General features: G+C 41.8%; 1 protein-coding gene across 1 annotated transcript; it reads right to left on the bottom strand.

The window, feature by feature from the left end:
• Window positions 1–274: 274 nt before the first annotated feature.
• On the bottom strand, window positions 275–18,487 carry tgm1l1 (transglutaminase 1 like 1). Its single transcript, XM_085806039.1, has 14 exons — window positions 18,356–18,487; window positions 13,598–13,890; window positions 13,279–13,470; window positions 9,555–9,806; window positions 6,397–6,515; window positions 5,721–5,828; window positions 4,805–4,982; window positions 4,068–4,206; window positions 3,470–3,662; window positions 2,922–3,075; window positions 2,438–2,722; window positions 1,434–1,594; window positions 1,199–1,335; window positions 275–1,076 (listed from the first exon to the last, which is right to left on the bottom strand). The coding sequence occupies exons 2-14, from the start codon at window positions 13,887–13,889 to the stop codon at window positions 932–934; spliced, it is 2,355 nt and encodes a 784-aa protein (XP_085662165.1). The 5' UTR covers window position 13,890; window positions 18,356–18,487; the 3' UTR covers window positions 275–931.
• Between the last annotated feature and the right edge of the window lie 871 nt (window positions 18,488–19,358).

Genomic DNA, 19,358 nt, shown 5'->3' on the forward strand with positions numbered 1-19,358 from the left:
AGTCCAATTTTACAGGTAAATTGCAAAATACTGTTAAGTTGATTTCAGTGTAATTGCACACACACAATGAAGGAAAGGCACACAAGACATACAGAGCAACATCTGGCAAAGTTCATCCACAAGGAACATTTAGTGTCTGCCTCTGCCATCGTGTTTACTTGAGCTAACTATGGATTTTTCCAATAAAGGAAGCTATATGAATTCACCTCTCATCTGATGATCCAAGTAACCTTTTAGCCATGTCCTTCCAGGTTTCTTTTCTTTTTTCTTCTATTTTTCTTCAAATTTACATTGTCAGTAAGTATGGAAAAATGACTTCATCTTTCATCTTTGATTTTATCTTTGTTAGATGTCAATTCTAACAGAAAAAAGGGAATTTCCAATGTGCCCTTTGCAAAATGTCAATGCCAATTTCAGCATTTGTCCCTTTCGACACATTTCACAGTAGCCCTCCGTCACTGAAGCCATGTGAGATTCATTTTGTCAGAAAATACTTTTCACCAAGCTATACGTATAATATTCATATAAAATGTTCATAATCACAAAATACTGATGACCTGTCTGCACCTTCACATGGTTTGTTCAGTGTCTTTGTAACATGACAGTTTAATTATTTTGACATTTAAATGCTTTTTAATTAAAAGCACTCATCTGCAAGCATTGAAACCTTGCTGCATACTTCTTCACCACAGGTTTAACATTTTAGAGCAAGGCAGACATGTGAAATGATACAATTTTAAGTAAAAAAACAAACAAAACAAAAACATAATACTGGTAATGCTACAATGTCAAATGTCTAGTCATAGTTTTAAATTCTAATTTTGATGTGTAAAATAAACAAGTTTCAGATAAAGCTTAGCTGACTTTATATAATAAGAGGCTTTTAGTTTATATTTCATAGGGAAACAGCGGCATTGCCATAGCAACCCTCTCATTGTGCACAGACGACGATATCTGCTACTCCGTGCACTTGCGAGATTTCTTTACAGACGAGGGACGCCACCAGTTTCCTTGGTCCAGGCTGGGTTGGGATGAAGTGCTCTGTCAATGTCACAGTGGAGTGACCACCAACATCACTGAGGGGAACAAAGATCAGACAATATTAGTCTGGAGAAAGAGAGCTGTGGAGAAAACGTTGTGTAGGAGTTAAAGATTAGGAAATAGAAAGTGAGGACAATGTGATGCCTCGTGTTCTTACCCCACAACTACTTCATGGCCCTTTTGCAGACCCAGCCCCTCCACTCTGAATACCACACTCTTTAACATACGAGGCAAGGGGTTGGTGAAGGTGATCTTTGCTGACATCTCCTTACCGACCACTGCTTCTCCCAAAGGCTGCAAAAACACAAATTAAAAATAAAAGTCAGGGGTTAACAAAATCTAATAAAGAAACCCCAAAAGACAAAAAGCTATTAAATCAAACAAAACTCTACCATGATCTTCAGGTCAGGTGTGCGGAGCCTGAAAGTGGTCTGGTTGGCCAACACTTGCTTGGTCTCACTGACTCTTCCAGACAGGGTCAGCATCAGGGCCGCCTGATCCACCAGCTGGTTTTGGTACTGCTGGTAAGGCAGCACCCAGTCAATGGTCTTTTCTGTGTGGAGAGAAATAAAAAATATTCAGAGTTTTTACTGTGCAAGTATTGTCTTTTAAATCTGTTAGGAAATTGGCTTCGCATTGAGACAAGCGACAGCTCGCCGCCTGGCTCTTTCCAACAATAACAAAATCCACATTCCAGTTCCTCTACATAACAGCTCACATATTGACATATTGACATCTTGTTTTTTTTTAATTTGAGCAACAAAGTGTAAAAATCACTCTTGTATCAGTTAACCAGCTTAGCTAAACTACAATTCTTCTGTGTGTAGCTTCACATTAAATGTACTGAAATAAAGGTGGTATAATTTCTTTTGTCGAGCGTTGTCAACATAACTAGCATGATACCGATATCAGTGAAGCCTATAATAAAAGACAGTCCATTAGCCATATTCACAGTGTCACCATCTTTGCTTACATCGTCACTTGGTGTGGGAAGATTCAACGCTGTCAAATAACGTTACCATTAACGTTAGCAGTTGCAGCTAATGCCGGCTAACTTAATTCAGATCATTTTACTTTGAAATATGGCCCGATGTCCCTTCGGACGTTTACAACCCATGCCTTCCTTAAACCTGTATCAACCGGGAAGCGATGAAGGCTTGCAGCCGGGGACGCAGCAGTTATACGGTTTGTTTACCCGCCCCGAGTGATGAGGTAAGGAAAGATGGCGACGCTGTGAATATGGTCAATTAGTACCCTACATTTAAGCATTAGCAGGTTTGCGGTAAATCCACTGATTGGAAGCAGCGAAACTAGCTGCAGCGTTATATACCATTAAAACCATTGCTAGAATAAAGACATTGACAATAGCAGCTTTTAAGCTCAGTGGAGAGCCAACCTTCATTGGGCAAAAGCTCCACATCCATGGTTTCCTTCTTGATGGTGCCCTTCAGCACTCCAGTGTAGTACATGACGGCCACTTGGCTGTGCAGCGCTGTGCGACGAGGCTCTGAGCTCATGTTCTTCACAAGGATGCTCAGCTTGGCATCAGCCCCCATCTGGGGCCCCTCGCCCTCCATCTTCACCTTCATGGTCACATCCTCTGCCATGGGCTGGGAGTAGGTGTCTGGCTTGCTGCCATAGCGACAAGCAGTCTCCACAGAGATGCGTTCCTCCTCTGAACCTGGAAGAGAGGAAGGGGGCAGAAGGTGAGTGCCCGTCACTCTGTCTGAGCTTGAAGGATTTGTTACCTTCCAACCAAACAGAGAAACACATTTCGAGCAGGAAAGTCATTATATTGTCATGGTTGTACAAGGTTTTGAAATAATCCTGTCTGGTCTTGACCCACCACCTCGGGTGGAGCTACAGTTGGCGGCTCGTACCTTCTTGGTGTTTGTACAAGTGTGTGATGTCAGCCCGCTCTTCGGAGCCCACTGCTTTGGTGCTGATGTTGTGGCCAACAGCTTTCTTCTCAGTGTACACCTGGCTGAAGGTACCATCCAGGCTCCTCTGCCAATAGATCTTATCACTGTTAACCTGTCAGGTAAAACAAACACAATAAGCTCATTAGTTGAGGAGAAGATTGTCTGCAATATTGACAAAGGTGAAGAAATTACAAAAACATTTCACTGTTCAGCTGGAAAGGTATGAAACGTCTTGTGAATAAAAAAGGTGCGTGTTTGTTGTTGCAAAACAATAACAGTGAAGGTGTCCTCTGAGAAACACAAAATTACACCTATTAAATCCTTAAGAATCCTTAAGTTTACTCCCATTATACTTACTCCAGCTCCACACACCTTTTTCCAAACCCTTAACACAGACAGTTTAGTTTAATCGCTCTCCTTTTATTTTGGTAATGCGTCAAAATGAACAAAGAGAGGGAACTAAATTACAAAGATTTTCCTTCACTCCCCCAAATTGCAGCACTCACCTCGGCGAAGACAAAAGGTGTGTCATGTTTTAGGAAGACCTGGCCAGAGCGGATGGCGTTGACAGAGGCAGGGCCACAGCGGAAGGTGCCCTGGCTTGTTTCCTGAGGAGTGGAGTCAACAGCCTGCCAGCCACCGTTACCAGGAGGCAGGTCTGGTCTGGCCATCCAACAGTCGTTCCATACGTGGAAATTCCTTGAGGTAGATGGAGGATTGAGATGTTTTAATTTGATTTTTTTGGAGAGATAGCTCTAAATCTGCACCACTTTTGTATCTGTCCATGCAATATCATTCACAGCTGTTGTAAAAAAAAACAGACCATCATGTAGGGATTTTTACAACATGATCAAGAATTATTGATTAAGATAAAGTTGGTGACATTGAGGTATATACTGTAGCAACAAGTGCCTGACATTTTGCTCCGTACACTATGACAATAATCTTGCAGATTACTGAGGGAGCATGACATCTATGGGGGTTCAGGTTAGAGGGCGCTGCTTTCAAAGCACATCTAAATATATGGTGCATTCCTATGGTGTGGATTTAACAGCCGCCAATTTTGGTGTCCCATGCATCTAAAGTTACACATCTTAATCTTACCAGACAGAGTCGCTATTGAGGGCGTCAATTGGATCCATATTTTCATCAAAGTACACGTCCGTGGTGAGGGAGACATCAGTGTCATGAGCAGACTGGAAGTTGGTGACGCTGCGGGCGGGGATCCCAAGACACCGCAGCACTGGGAACAGAGACAGACACAGATAGATTAATCAAAACTGAGTTTTTACAAGGTTATTCAGTGGGTGAATTATGTTCCCAGATGCTAAGACACACAGACATTAAGACTGCTACATATGCATAGCACCGCGCTGGCATTTGCATGGCGGCATAAAACTTTATTAACCTGCATGAATGAAAGCGACACATGTGCCTGTATCTGTGACAAAAGTAGGAGGTATGGCAGGAATGTCAATGCAAGGTATTTAGGGTGCGTATGAGCTATTTGCTGTCAGTGCTATGGTCAGTCGGCTAACATGTGAGGGACCCTGCGTTCACACGATGAATGAAATGTTCTGTCTCGGAGCAGAGAGAGCTAATGAAAAGAGCCTGATAGAAAGGGAAGTCTACAGCATGATCGCTTGCTGACTGTTAATCAAATTCATGTGAACACTGGGAATCACTCTTTGTGGCGCTGCACACACACACACACACACACTCATCTAGACACACACGTCTGTTCAGTGTTCACATGCCTAACAGCTTTCCACCACCCACTAAGCGCCATAAACACACTATCACATGCTTTCTCTCTTTTTTTTATTTTGTCACATGCTCACCTGTTGTAGTGACTCCTGAGAAGACCCAGCACTGTCCGTATGACACAGGAATGCCATCGGAGGAGTGGTATTTCTTTAGGATCTCCACGCTGCTGCTCCATGCAGAAGGAGAGACTCCATCAGAGTAATTGCCAGACCAGTTCCCAACCAGAACCCCAAAATCGTCCTGGGCGTTTATCTGAAAACAGGATTGTGATGCTATCAATGACGACTGACTGATAATCAGAGCTGTAGCTACTATTTAGCACACTGAGGTGCCATTCTTAGAAACTTTGATGGGAAGCTGGGGGTCTTGGTAACTCAAAACGCACAACAAAAGACTGATATGATGTACTTTTCCAATGTAGCATTGCACTTGTAAAGCATTCTAGGACTTGCAATGGACAATAGGATTGTAGACAATTAACAAAATCTATACACTCTTCTCTCTACTGCTCTGATATTTTACTGTAATGTGTTATGATAGAAACAGCAGATGCAGCTTTCAGGCCGCTGAGCTCCAGTAGAGAGGAGTGGCGTTCTGCAGAGGTCTGATCGTCGCTCTTGTTTTTCTAACTCCACGCCCAAATATGTTCTTCCTTTTCAGACTTGAGTCTTCAACCCCAACTTGACCCTCACACATGCGGTTGTACTGTACTTCCTGACAGTTTTGATGAGTTAAATTGTAGTAGTTTCCTTTTAAATGTGAAGCAGTTCAGTATATTCCCAGTTTTTTATTCCTTGGAAGTGTTAACAATGTTTAACAATAGAGTTTCAAGCTCTAAATGTAATCTAATATTACATAACATGAGCATTGACAGGACTATTGATTTTGGCCTTGGCCCAGTAGATAATAGATAGAGTAGTATGTTGGTAAACGTTTTCAAATTGTGTTAATTTGGGTTAAAAGATTTGCATACTGATATGATTGTTTTACCATGGCAGATATCACCCGGACCACGTTGACCGGATCTCCTCGACCGGATGGAGGCATGTCACTCTTCTCCAGGACAAACAGACATGCATTCAGGATTCCCTCATGAAACTACAGCAGAAAAAAAGAAAAAAAAACATTAAAACAAAACCAGTATGCAATGATTGTTAACTATACTTCCAAACATTTATCTCTCAAAGAAAATAATCAGAGTAATAAGATCTGTATCTGGTAGCAGCATTTATACTTTACAGTAGTCAGATTGGTAAATTGCTTTACAGCACAAAACAGGAGGATGGGGCTGTTCTTCAGGACATGGTAGATGTTGTAGGAATAATTGAACTAAAACATATCATCACTTTATGGAGTTTTACCATGTAAATATATTAAATCTATTTAATAGAAGTTGCATTATATTTGAAAAAAATCCACTATGTCGCTAACGGTAAGTGAAGTGAGACAGAGGTTGTCAGTCAGCTGTGATTGGGTATCGGCTTCTTCAGGGCTGCAGGGGAATAAGCTTCAAAACCAAAAGTTACTTCTGCTGGAAGTCTATATTCTGCTGTGTAAATAAAGCCATACACTGGAGTTCCTTCCTGCCTGGCTGTCTGCCTTTCTGAAACCATGTATTTACATTTTCTGCAGGAACAAATGGGCTGAGTGTCCTGATAATGCGTACCTGCCCAAAGTTCCATGTACGGGCGCCGATCTGTTTCTCTGTGCCGTAGTAAATCCTCCCAGTGTCATTCAGCACGTACTCGTTCCTCTCTTCCTCCTCATCCAGGAACACTGTGTCCTCTGCAAAAAACATGACACATTTGCATCTATGCATGATCATTTATCATCGAAATACAACTCTGACAATGCAGCATTTCATCCTGCCTTGTTAATGCACTGATGTTTTCTTTACTTTTCCAAACAGACAGTTATTAGTGAGATCCAATAAACTAACTACAGGAATTGGACACAAGGCCCCTTTTTGTATTTGAATCTGTAGAATTCTAGTCAAGATTTTGGCTCATTTCCTCTCCCTGAAAAGTGACCTTGAATCCATGCTTTGTTCACCTCTTAAGAGACTGAACCCTTAAAGAATGTGATCTCTTTTCACAAACGATGTAAAAGAGTCTTCAAGGACAGGAAATGGTAAAGAAACACAATGACTCCACGGACCTCACAGAGGGGCCCACGCTCATTTAAAAAGTTCCTTTTGAGTGACATCAGCACCACAGACTTGGGCGTGCACTCCCAGACATGAACTTCAAAATATGAGACTTTTTTTTAATCTAACTCCTTATCTCTTGCAGCTTCCTCTGTGGATACCGGTAAGTGTGAAAAAAAAAACGTGACTAAGAATCAGAAAGGGAGGGCAGTACAAGCGGCAGAGAACTCCAGATGGGCATGAGAGAGGAAGAGGTTCGGCAGAGTCTGGGGGGATGACTGAGAGAAAGAGGGGAAGTTATGCTTGGGAGGGAACAGAGGTTGGCGAGAGAGTGGAGCGTAACAGAGTGCCTTCAGATATTACAGGAGAAAGTAGAAGGAGGTGAAGCTGACAGTATCTGGCAGCTATGATAATTGTGTTATTCACTTCTTACTGAATATTTCTGGAATGTGTAGCAAAACACAGGATAAAGAAGGAGGAGGAGTAGAGGGAGCCCGGAGAACAGAACAGTGGAGCGATGGAGGGAGTGTCGGGTCAGCAGATAGCAAGGAGGGAGCAAGACTGGGTGGGGGAGCCATATAAAGGCAGGAAATACACATGGAGGCAGTAAACTCCAGAGAGAGGACAGGTTGTCACCAGCTGCAGGATTACTCTGAGCTCGCCCTATGGCGTTTTATACAGTAATTGTGGGATTTTGACTTTTATGAGCGTGAGGGAGAGATTGGTCTCGGGAATAAGAGATTGAAAGAAGGAAGAGGAGATTGGGCGTGCTGCCAAAAGCAGCAACCCCATAATGAAAGACCGTCTTTTAATCAAATCCAGGTCCACAGTTTTTTTTTATTACTGCTTTGCTGTGTTGCAAAAAAACTTCTTTTGTCAAATATCCTGTATGGATAGTTTGCAGCGCTCAGCAAACTTAAAGGAACTCTGGGGAATAAACAATGGACCTCATTTCCTACAGTCTTTCTTAGTGAATAAAAGAATACAAAGTACACATAATTGAAAAAAAACACACACAAAAAGACTGACCTCTACTTTCAAAAGCAAACATACTGGAAACAAGAAAATGGTAAACTCCTGAAAACTTTGTAATTTATTAATGTGTGCACCAGATAGCCAGAAGTTAAAAATATTCTGACGTAAAACACTTCATTGCAGTGAGACTCACTTGTTTTAAGCCTGATCTCCACACACAGGTGAAAGACGCAGCATCAAACTACCTATTAAGAATATTATTACTATTAAACTGTGCACTAATAACATGTTGATACACAAAAGTGTATTTTGAATTATATTTGTTTTACTGCAGAGTTGAATATGTGAGTGTTAAAAAATATCATGCTGCTTCACTATAGCACTAGTACATCTATATCAACATCTAAATGCTTTCAGTAGACAGTGGTGGCACTAATTTGGGGCCATCTCACAGATTTCTTTTGCAGTTATCACTTAGAAAATGAGTGTGAAGTTGGTAATTACAGTAAATAATATGATGCAAATGCAGCGCAAGAGCCCAGTATGTTTCCATAGTAACAGTGAGTGGCACTTTCTGACCAGTGGCACCAAATGGAAAAAAAGAGAGAAAAACATGGCACATAATTTACATGGTTTCCTAACAATATTATGGGAAAGTTATGAGAAGCGTGTGAGTTTTTAGGCAGCGCAGCAAAGGCGGCATTGTCAACAGTGTTTGTTTGCCCAAGGAAACTATCTTAAGTCTGACTTCTGAGTTCCTGATCCAAAGTCTAAGGGCCACAAGGCCTCTTTTCTGCAGGTCTGAATTTGCTTCCTTTGATTTTTTTATGATGCTGGATATTTATGGTATGTTACGCTGTCAGACCTGAGCCAAACTATCATTGTAAAATCAACCCTGGAGCTTAAAGAACGCTCACATTCACTTTCAACAGGTTGATAGAGACACTCGAAAGGCTACAGTTGCTCTGCTGGTAGATAATCAGGCGACAGTTTGCTAACACATTAGCAATATCAACTTAAAAGGTGATAATATGTCAGTGTTGTGTTAACAGCTTGTTTTTGCTGCACTCAATAAGTAAAAAGAAAAGTCAGGCGATGCTGTTTTAACTAAAGTAATCTTTGTATGACTTAATAATACACATGTTTAGACGTATTACATATTTGGAAATTGCAGCTGCTGATTGTTTTTATCTCACACACAGAGTGTTTCTCTGTCTTAAACACAGTCCAATGCTGTGCCTGAGGAGCATAACCAAGTGTGCCAGCTGCTCATAAATCCCAGTCAGTGGAGTTACACAACTCCCATAGTCACGCTGAAGCTATTTGACGGACAGCAACACAGATTGAGCTGGCTTTTTTCACCCATGTGTAACATTATATCAGGACTCCTCTCAGAGATTAGGAGGCTGAACAGACACAAGTATTTTGTGCCAGTATTTTCTATCAGAATGATGATGCTGTTATAAACAGCAAGAATTTTCTTGGGAGTTGGACTGTATAAGACAGTTTTTCTGCTCCAGAGTTATTAATTTGAAGATGTTTTGCCTCAAATTGAATATTAAGCCAGGTAGCAGTTATTCATCCCAGACATGTTGCATAATGTTCCCTTCATTTTTTTTTCTCCTCTTATCGCCTATCACTCATCTTTTTTCTTCTTCCTTACCACATTCCTGCCCCGAGTCCATGTACATGCACCCTCTTACCTTCACACCAAGGGTTGAAGAGCATGACGATGTTCTTGCTGGAGTTGTGAGTAGCTGATGCGCTGCCCCTTGCTGAGCTGGTGGTCACACTGAGGCTGTACAGGCCGATCACAGCGTTGGTCGGCGAGTTGACGGACAGCTTGACCTTGTTGCTGCTCTGCTCTACTATCTTTGCCTCCCAGCGTTCGTCCTCCAGGTGATCCACCAGGGGAATGATGATGTGTGTGCCTTTGGACACCATGGGCAGGGGACCTGAAGCAGACAGGTTATATTTGTGTCATGTTATATGACAGTACAGGAGTAAAGACTTACTGAAATCTGAATTTAATGTTATGATTTTACGTGGTCCAACACAACATGATGCTGACTGATACCACACTCTATTAAAAATGAAACAACAACCAGGAAACTCTTGGTTAAACTACAAACAACAAGAAACAGTAAGCATGAGCTCTTGTCTTTTAGAGGGATAGTTCAACATTTTGGCAAATTGGCCCATTGCCATAATCGCTACAGTCATAGCAGTAGGTTCGTTAACCTTTATTTGTCGGTTTAAGATGGAGCCGTTTTCGAGGTAAATACAGAGACTGCTTGCTGAAAAACTGTCCCTGAAGGCAACGCGCATCAGCGGTTTTGCATGAATTTACCTCTAAAACAACTCAAGTGTCGTAATGTTCTCTTATTATCTCATAGCGTGGTGAATGTGCAGGTCACAACTTGTCCACCAGAGCGTTTTGGAGTTGTTGGATTGTGTATTTGATGAGTTTGATGAGCGAAACCAATAAATTCCATTAGCCTCCGTAGCGTAGCTCTGAGCAGCTCACGGCTCTGCTCTGTCTTTCTAAAAATAGCTTGCACCAACAATTAAAGGTAACGAACCTACTGCTATGACTATAGCGATTATGGCAATGGGCCAATTTGCCAAAATGTTGAACTATCCCTTTAAACAATTGCTAACTAACAACTACAAACAACTTAATCCTTGCAGAGAGCCAAGCTAGTTGTTTCCCACTTATAATTATACATTCTTTGTGCTAAGCTAAGTTAAAGGTCTCCTGGCTGTAGCTTCACATCCAAAACCGGCAATTGCAACAATTTCCCAAGAGACTGAAGTTTACTGGACACAGCGGATGTGCAATGAACCAGTAACAAAATCAAACAAGCTGATGAAATATCTGTCAAAACATGATTGCATAATGAAATTAAACAAATAATTGCACAGACATTTGCAATTGTCCAGCAGAATGTTTTCCCTGGACAGACCTTTGAGAACAGAAGCAACTGAAGAAAACATTTTGTTATTTTTCTCTTCTTGGTGCAGTCTGAGGCCAAAGTCTTTATCTTCGAATCACACTTGAACGTGTGTGAGTGAAACTTTGGTCCTCTCTTATTTCTTATGCTGTGCCAATGTTGGAAAAATTGATTGAATAAATTTAGCTGAGAAGAGCAATGGCGGTAGAAGGACCTCACTGCAACATGTAGTTTGGTACAGCGTAAACATTTTACATTATTGCTATTCGTGTCACAGTTGTTGTGAGTCTGCTGTCTCAGTAGAAGACACAATCCCCCTAATGTGCACACCAAAGTCTATGCATCACAGTCTCTCACCCTGCTGTGCATGGTTTCCCTGAGTAAATAACATTCTGGACGTGCTAAACCTCCACAATACACACATCCTTTTAGAGAGGGAACCACATTTGTGACTGATTTATCTGAGCTCAGATGTTCCTTTTTGTTTGCTCAGGGCGAACCAACTCCAAAGAAGCAAAAACAACTTTGCAAAAACTTCAAGAGAAATGTTCCTTAAAGTTCCCTCGAACTGATTAACGACTTTATTGGATGCTTTCCTCTGACCTATTTGCTTCTTGCACCATGCTGATCTTTAGTTGTCAATTGCTGAAGCGAGTATGAAGTTCACCAAGAAACCATTGTTACCACAGCCAAGGCTCCCCATCCCTCCTCTCTCACCTCGGAGCGCTTATTCCAAAGGAAATCAATAGGAAACACTGCCCCTTCTTTTGCCTGAGCAGTGTTGCATTTATTAAAAATAGACCTGGAGCTGAGTCTTTATCCAGCCTCTACACCGAACAAAGGGGGAGTTTAGACAACGATACAATGCCCTGCTTTGAGAGCAACACTTAAAACCCATTTTCAGCCTGCAAATGTGTCAGTGAAAGCACAGGTAATGACAATATGTTGGCCGTGGGTACTGTTGCTCTGTGTGTGTTTATTCTTTTTTCCAATCTCCTCCCAGCATGCAACTATCTAAGCAGCAGGTGACAGAAAATCACTTCTCTGCGGTGACATAATAGCCATTTATTCCCGAGTGTGCAGTGGATCATGGCAGTGTGAGGCCTGTAAATACCAAAGGGAGGTGTCTGGTGTCCTGATGTCTGGAAACTGTTAACATTGGCCTGGTAGGTGGAATCCAAAACTTGTGGTAAAGCTATGACTGAACTGCTGGGAGATCTAAATGTGTGAGCTATGCATAGTACTCTGACCACATTTCCCAGGCTCTGTTTTGAGTCGGTGGTTTGCCCCTCCGCAGTTTCACATGGTTTTGTGGTGGATACTCATTTTAAAGGGCCACTTCACCAACTTTACACATTCATTCTTTATGGGCTATGTAATATGTGAAAACCCACCCATGTTATATGGACCTCATCAACACCACCCATCATGTTTCAAATATGTGCATTTGAAAAGGTCTGATATCTCATGTTGTGTAATACTGTTGCTGATGATGCACATGCATTTTATCTGGACTGCATGTTACTTACGATTTAGTGCATTAGGTTCAGTGAAATTTATTTTCTCCTGTCCAGTTATCTCAGAATAGATAGCTTAATGGTATTCTACAATCTCTCCTGGCACCCACTGGTAACTGTTGGGGAGTAACTGCTGAGGTCTCCTCCCTATGTTACAAGTAATCCTGGTCAGACCTGGGTCTCCCAAATCTGAGGAGTGAGAGTGTTTTGGGTGAACCATCAAATTTCTGGCAGAACACGTGCACTGTAGGTTCGGAGATTAAGTTGGATAAAAAATGGGGAGTTACAGGCAGGGTGGGTCTGACTTAACCTTAATTAATAGCATATATACCACCTCTCCCTGGATTTCTGTAAGTCATATCGATAACAGTTTTCTAAATGCCAAAAATCTTATCCAGTATATCAATACGTGTCTCCTTTTTTAAAAGGCGACAGACAGTCGTCATGTCTGTATTACTCCCTCCTCGTGCTCAGTGGACCATCACTTTTCTGTGCAGTTGTTGCGTCCTGAAGCAGCATGCAAAAAAGTCATTGTGACATTTTCACCAGCTGCACTGATTTTTCCAGAATGCATGAGTTGCATCATGGTAAATGTAACATCTAATGCTCATATAGTAGTTTGATCAATACAAGGATCTAGAGTTGGGATGTCATGGCCTCTGCTCTTTTGATCCGTCTCCTATGAGTAAATTTTGGTTTTCTCACTTTAAATTTATCAGATTAATTTGTCTTTTATGAATCTATGAATTCACGGAGCAGAGCACTGGCTTTGTCTCTGGATGTATGGACAGCATAAACACAGTTTTGTGCAGCAGGTATTTAAAGAACTCCACTATATGTTTTATCAATCCCTGAAGTGTGTATAAAACCCACCTCAGCAGTTGCTCTCCTAAACAGTAGCACTAAACCCTCAGTAAAAGTCAGAAAATATGACACATCATTAATCTGCCTCATACCTGTTTTCAGCTCCAGACGCAGCTTGTCGGTGTCAGAGCTGAAGGGCCTGTTGAGCCCCAGCTCCATCTGGAAGGTCTGTCCTCTGCGGATGATCATCTCGTCACCACTGTACAGGTCGGTGTGGTGCTCCCGTCTGTTCTGACCCGTCTTGGAGCTGAGCATGTCCACCGAACGCACCGACAACTTTAATCCTGAGAGAGAAAGTTTCACATTGAATTGAAGCATCTGTCTGTATCAGTGAGGATTACTACCGTATAGCATGTACCTGATGTAGAAACTAAGCTGACAGCTGAGCTGAACCTTCATGGCATCGTTTACCTTCCATCTCCTTTGCTTCTCCATTCTCAGGCTGCGGCTTGGCCGGCTCTGGGTCCGGAGTAGGGGCTGGAGGTTTGATCACCTCCACCTTGTCTGTAACGTCATAGGAGGTACTGTTCTGGCGCTTACAGCAGCATGGACACATCTTCCTGAACCATCGGCGACAGCCTCCCTCCTCCTGTTTTTTCTCCCCCTCTTTGTGAATGCTCAGCTCCACTCTGGTGGGCGGGGCCGCTCCGGGGAAACGCCCGATCTCTGACGTACCTCTTACTGTCATCCGTTCACCTGGCATTCTGGGTGGGGAAAACAAAACAAAAGAATCCAAGAAATCAGTAGTTGTTTAATCATCCAGATAAGACAAATTGTATTCGATTGCAATTGATAAATTAAAATTGTAAATATTCAATTCAAAGAGATGGCCCAAACACTGATAGGCAAGAAGTGTAAAGAACCCCAACAGTACCTACCCATGCTGATGGTTTGGGTTTCAGATATTAAGATATTTATCTCTGAGTCAATCTTCACATCTGTATGTGAGTAGTGCTCATACTTCAAACCAGAGAAATAGGCCCTCGGAGAATAGCTGAGAACTTGCTCTGTGAAATATTCAATAATAGTATTGCTCTTAGATGTTGCTGTTGAATTACATTACATATATGGTGAGAACTTTAATCTTAATTCCACTGATCACTGTACTGAACTAGAAGCAGCAAATCTCAGTTGGACAAATAAAAACTGCATCTGCAACAAATGGACGTGATGGTGAGAAAGAGCCGTTACAACCACACACAGAGAGAGATGCACATGTAGAGGTCACTGTAGAGGTCAGAGTTTGTATTCATAACAATCTATCCAAAAACATCTCTCCGGTCCTTTCATCTCTCTATCATGAAACACCCACTATACCCCTCTTTCACTTTTTTTTCCCTCCCACAATTATCACATTCCAGACGTGCACTATTCGCCTCGGTCGTTACGCTTTCCCAAAGCATTCTGGGGTATTTAGCCTTTCGTCCTCATCAGCTGCACTCTCTGAACAATCTAACATGCCTCCTGCAAACAGCTGGATCCCATCTGCCTCTCCCCAACTTCAGGGGCAGAGTAACGTTTCCGTGGCATGTCTTTGCACGTGGGTACAGTGCAGTAGATCATACGAACATTTATCACACTGTCACTTTCTCATACACTACAGAATTAGATCCTGTGTCACACCGAGTATGAGCCATTGTTTCCTGTCCACCAGCTTCTAAACTCTAAGCTTCTACTGTCAGGGTTGGACGTCCTGTGCGCAATGTATCAGCGCTTGGAAAGTGAAAACAAAAAGTGTTTACTAGAATGAAAGGGAGCAGGCCTTTCCCTCTCACATTCCCATCTTTCCCTCCTTCTTCTCACCATCTCCAACATCCCCATCTATCTGGACGTAAACATTACACAACTGCATACACTGCAAAAATAAATCTTCATTACCTAAACATTAAAGCGCCATTTGAGTTTTTGTTGGCCCTTGTAAAACACCCGTGAGCTGTAATGAGCTGCAGTTATGCATGCAGTCAGGAGAATTGCGGCATTGTTAAGTAAACACACATTGTAGATGTTTGGTTTATGGGGCTGTTATTCTCATTTTAACAAACATCCTTCGCTAAGCTCCGCCCCCATTAGTTGCCATTTATATTCCTGTCAAACTTTCCATGGTGGTTTGAGAAGGGTGGACGATTTAAGTCACACGTTTTGTAGAACCTTTTAAAATAATGGATTTTCCATTTCAAGCAGTAGTAAACAAAGGCTGCATCTTTATTTCTTTCTTTAACGAACAAACATTGAGTTGAGTTTTCTGCCTTAAATAACATCTGTTGCTGTTAGATGTAGCTTACTAGCTTATTAAGGCTAACTCCCAGCCCATAAGTTTATAATACTATAGTTACCTAACAAAATGCTTCTTAGCTGTGACAGTAGTTCTGATTACATTTGTTGTTTTGGGTACCAAGCAGGCTATGTTTGCAGCTTACTTTGGAGGACACGGCCATATATTTGAAATTTATTACAAATTTTCTAAGACAGGAAATAACTCCAGACTCTACAACACAATAGTTGTTCAAGACAACTCTAATTTGACTAAAACTCAAACATCAGCTTTATGATCATACAGAATTATAAAGAATTTTTCCAATCTACATTTAAAACAGTATAAAATGTGATGTTTTTTTTTTTCTTTAGTGGGAATAAAATTTCCTCTTGCTACCTGTTATTCAAAGAGGATGACAGGCTCAGCTGTGGGATCGTTTATAGACCTCAAACATAAGACCTCTATGTCTGATATAATGATTGTTGAATTGTAATTTCTCTTTTCCTTCTCTTCTTTCTCTCTTCTTTCCTTGTTTTGTAGCTCTTTTCTCAACATTGACATTCCTTTTTCTATTAAAGCACACCAGACTGAATTTGGTTTTTAAATTTTTTTTTATCAAATGGGTGCCGGAGCTGTTCCGGAAATTGGTTTAGCGTATGTGCACATGTACTCTGCGTATCTCAGCGCTTCTCACTGGGCTTCTGCTGTGCAAAGCAAAGCAAAGCAAAGCAAAGCTATGAGTTGTGGTAATGCTGCACAGGTGATAGGTGGCGCCATCTGAAAAGAACTACTGCATATTGAGAGTGTTTCATAGGGCTACAGCTTTCTTATGAAGGAAGGGTTAAATATCAGCACTGAACAAGACAGGATACTGGCAAAAAAACGTGATAGGAAGACAATAGCCGAGGAAGAGGTGTTAAGGAGGGGTACCTTACGTGTTAGTGTATGTGAGTGTGTGTGTGTGTGTGTGTGTGTGTGTGTGTGTGTGTGTGTGTGAGAGAGAGAGAACCAGTGTGGTTTATAGCGCTGTGATCAGTCTTCACACCTTCAAAGGTCTGTATGACACACAAGACTTGTTTTAGTGATAGGGTTTATGTTTAACTGTAGGGATGGTTTTAAGCATTTACTTGTGATAGTTAAGGGGGCAATGCCTTTACAAAGACAGATCTATGTGCATGTGTACACCATCTGTGTGTGTGTGTAATTGTGTGACATTATGTTCACTTCTGATTTTTTTTTTTTACTCCTGAGTTCATCGCCCGGTCAGATGACCTTCCCCTCCTTTCAGCTGTTTCCAGATCCTTGAAATATTTGGCAAAAACATTCATTATTATCGTGACAAGCACAATGGAGTGAAGTAAGTTGTGTGTACAGCAACATGATCTCCACCCACTTACGCTGCCTGTCACACCACCCAAAATCACACTGTCCAGCCCAGCCCCTCTAACTTTAGAGAATAAAAGGGAACCTACATTGAACATTGAAACCTACATTGAAACAAAGTAAACATACAGTATAGCTAACAGACTTCAGTGCATGTTGTTTACAGCCTAATTCAATTGACTTTACTATGAAAGTGACTGCCCTGCCTCTTCCTCTTCACTCGCAGACAATCTGACAAAATATTTGGGGTGATGAAATAAAAAATACAAGAATAATGCCACAAAATACAGCAAATATAGCCTCTTTTCAAATATAACAAGTGAACAAAAGCTTTTCAGGCTGTTTTGTTGGTAGTGTGTGCCTTCACAGGCTTTAAAAAAAGGCAAGTTATCTCACTAGTGCACCTTAGGTGGCCTAAAATTGGCCAATTAGTCATCCACTCAACCCCCTAAAACCATGAAAAGCCATTCCACAAGCCTAATTTTTTGGCAGCGTTGCTCTTCCCTCACACTTTACTGCACAGACCTAAATGGATTTATAATACAGCCATCAGCCAAGCTTGAAATGAAGTGTTACTTCTTCATCTTATTCTCGCCTTGCCTATCATTACCCCATGTGTCACTCCCTCTGAAATGCTGCATGTTGCCCTCTGCAGCTCTGCACTTCTTCTTCAGTCGGTTGGTGTTGGCATACCAGCACGGTTGGTATGCCCAGTGGCCCCTGAGATAAGGGCTTCAAATTCTACTCACTGTTTCCAAACAACAAGCGGTTGAGTTTTATTGGCTGGTGATTTGAGTCCCATGTTTAATTAATTAATTGATCAAATAAAAAATAATTAAAAAAGAAGAAGAAGGAATAGCAAAATATAAAGTAATATCAAGTATGCAGGTTGTCCTTATATGCAGTAAAGAACATCAAACGGTTTAAATCCTCTGCACTGCACATCCTTCAAGGTCTCTGAGAGAAGAAAAGGGATCAGCTGCAGTTGGTTGGCCACCAACCAGCGTGGCTGAAGGCTTGGAAATACCTTAACTAATTGTCTGTTTGTTTTTTTCCCCAAACATAGAAAGAGTATAAGGGAAAAAAAGCAGTTAACAGAAAAACAACATTTTTGAAGTTTGAGAGGATGATCACCCTCTTCAGACTCTGTGTTAACGTCTGGAAACAGATCAGGTGATCGGCCATTAATTGGATTTCTGTTCAGTGAGTTCAAGGCAAAACCATTTCTCAGAGCTGAGAGACTTTGATAAGAAAAAACGGGAAGGATGCTCAAGTTGAATAAAAGCAAATTAGCTGGAGAGCGCAGTGAGGGAAAATTCTAAACGGTGATACATTTTCATACGCTTTGTCCTTCTGCTCATGTGTTAAACGCCTGTCAGTCTTACTGGGATGTCAGCCTGTCCCTCTAAATCCTCACTAGTACAGGAGACAGTCTCTGGTGTAGCCTACAAGTAGAAACCGTTAGATCCCGCGCGCACCTTCGCACGCTCACACCGAACAAAAGTAATAAACGTGGAGTAGAAGTGACTTACTTTCTCTGTGATTGTGTGGACTCTTCTCTGGATCAGCGGTAAACCTCTGTTTCGACCTTAGTAATTCTCCCTTAGCTGTATGAAAACTTTTGGAAACTTTTTTTCTTCTTCAGTCGCTCAGCTCTGGGATCTCTGTACTTTAATACACGTCCCGGAATGTATTTCACGGTACTTTAAGCTGTCACACACCCCTCTTCCTCGCAGCCCAGCCCACCCCGCCCCACCCCACGCAGCACGGCTCAAGTTTCCCACTCCCACCATGTCCAGCTCCAAGTGAGTGCGCTGTGGTTGCGCAGCGTAGGAGAGCGCACGTACAGTAGTCTACGGCAACACACACGAGGAGGACTGATGAGAAAAAGGATTGTTACGTAATGTTCGGCATCAACTTTTCCAATACAGGAAGGGAGTGGAGGCACGCAGATACAGTAGTAGGGGGCAGGACGATAAGTACAGACTGCTTGCATATGGTGAGTTGCAATGTGATGATTCAGTAAAACCACAAGTTAGTGACTTAGTGCAAACAGCCAACCCTCTGCATCACTAAGATAAACAATCTTAACCTTTATCAAACTGAATTAAATCAGTGTCACTAAGCCTGTAAACTTGTAGGTTGCATCCGTACATGCAAATGGCCTACAGTTGACTATATTATCTGGTGTATATGTTACACACAGGATGCTCATTCATGACCACTAGTCAGACCAAAATCCACAGCCTGATGATCAGGGCTGATACTATTGGTTAAACCTCCTCTTAAGGAAACCCCCCATTGACATTTCAAAACTTCCCCTGCACTCTCTCTTTCACTTCTCTGTTGCTCAGCTGACAGAAAGAAACAGAAGATCACACATCTTGACCTATTACCCGATTTAACCTCCCCTGTCTCATCACAAGTTCAAAGAAGGCCAGATCAAGTGCTTGTACATTGCTGATTTCAGTCCAAACAATCTACTCAGCAAAAGCACCTGATGATCAAATAGTTATTCCTGGTGATATGTCTCAC

This window comes from Trachurus japonicus, chromosome 17 (assembly GCF_045865225.1).
Source record: "Trachurus japonicus isolate A0001 chromosome 17, Traja_1.0".
In the NCBI taxonomy this organism is placed as follows: domain Eukaryota; kingdom Metazoa; phylum Chordata; class Actinopteri; order Carangiformes; family Carangidae; genus Trachurus; species Trachurus japonicus.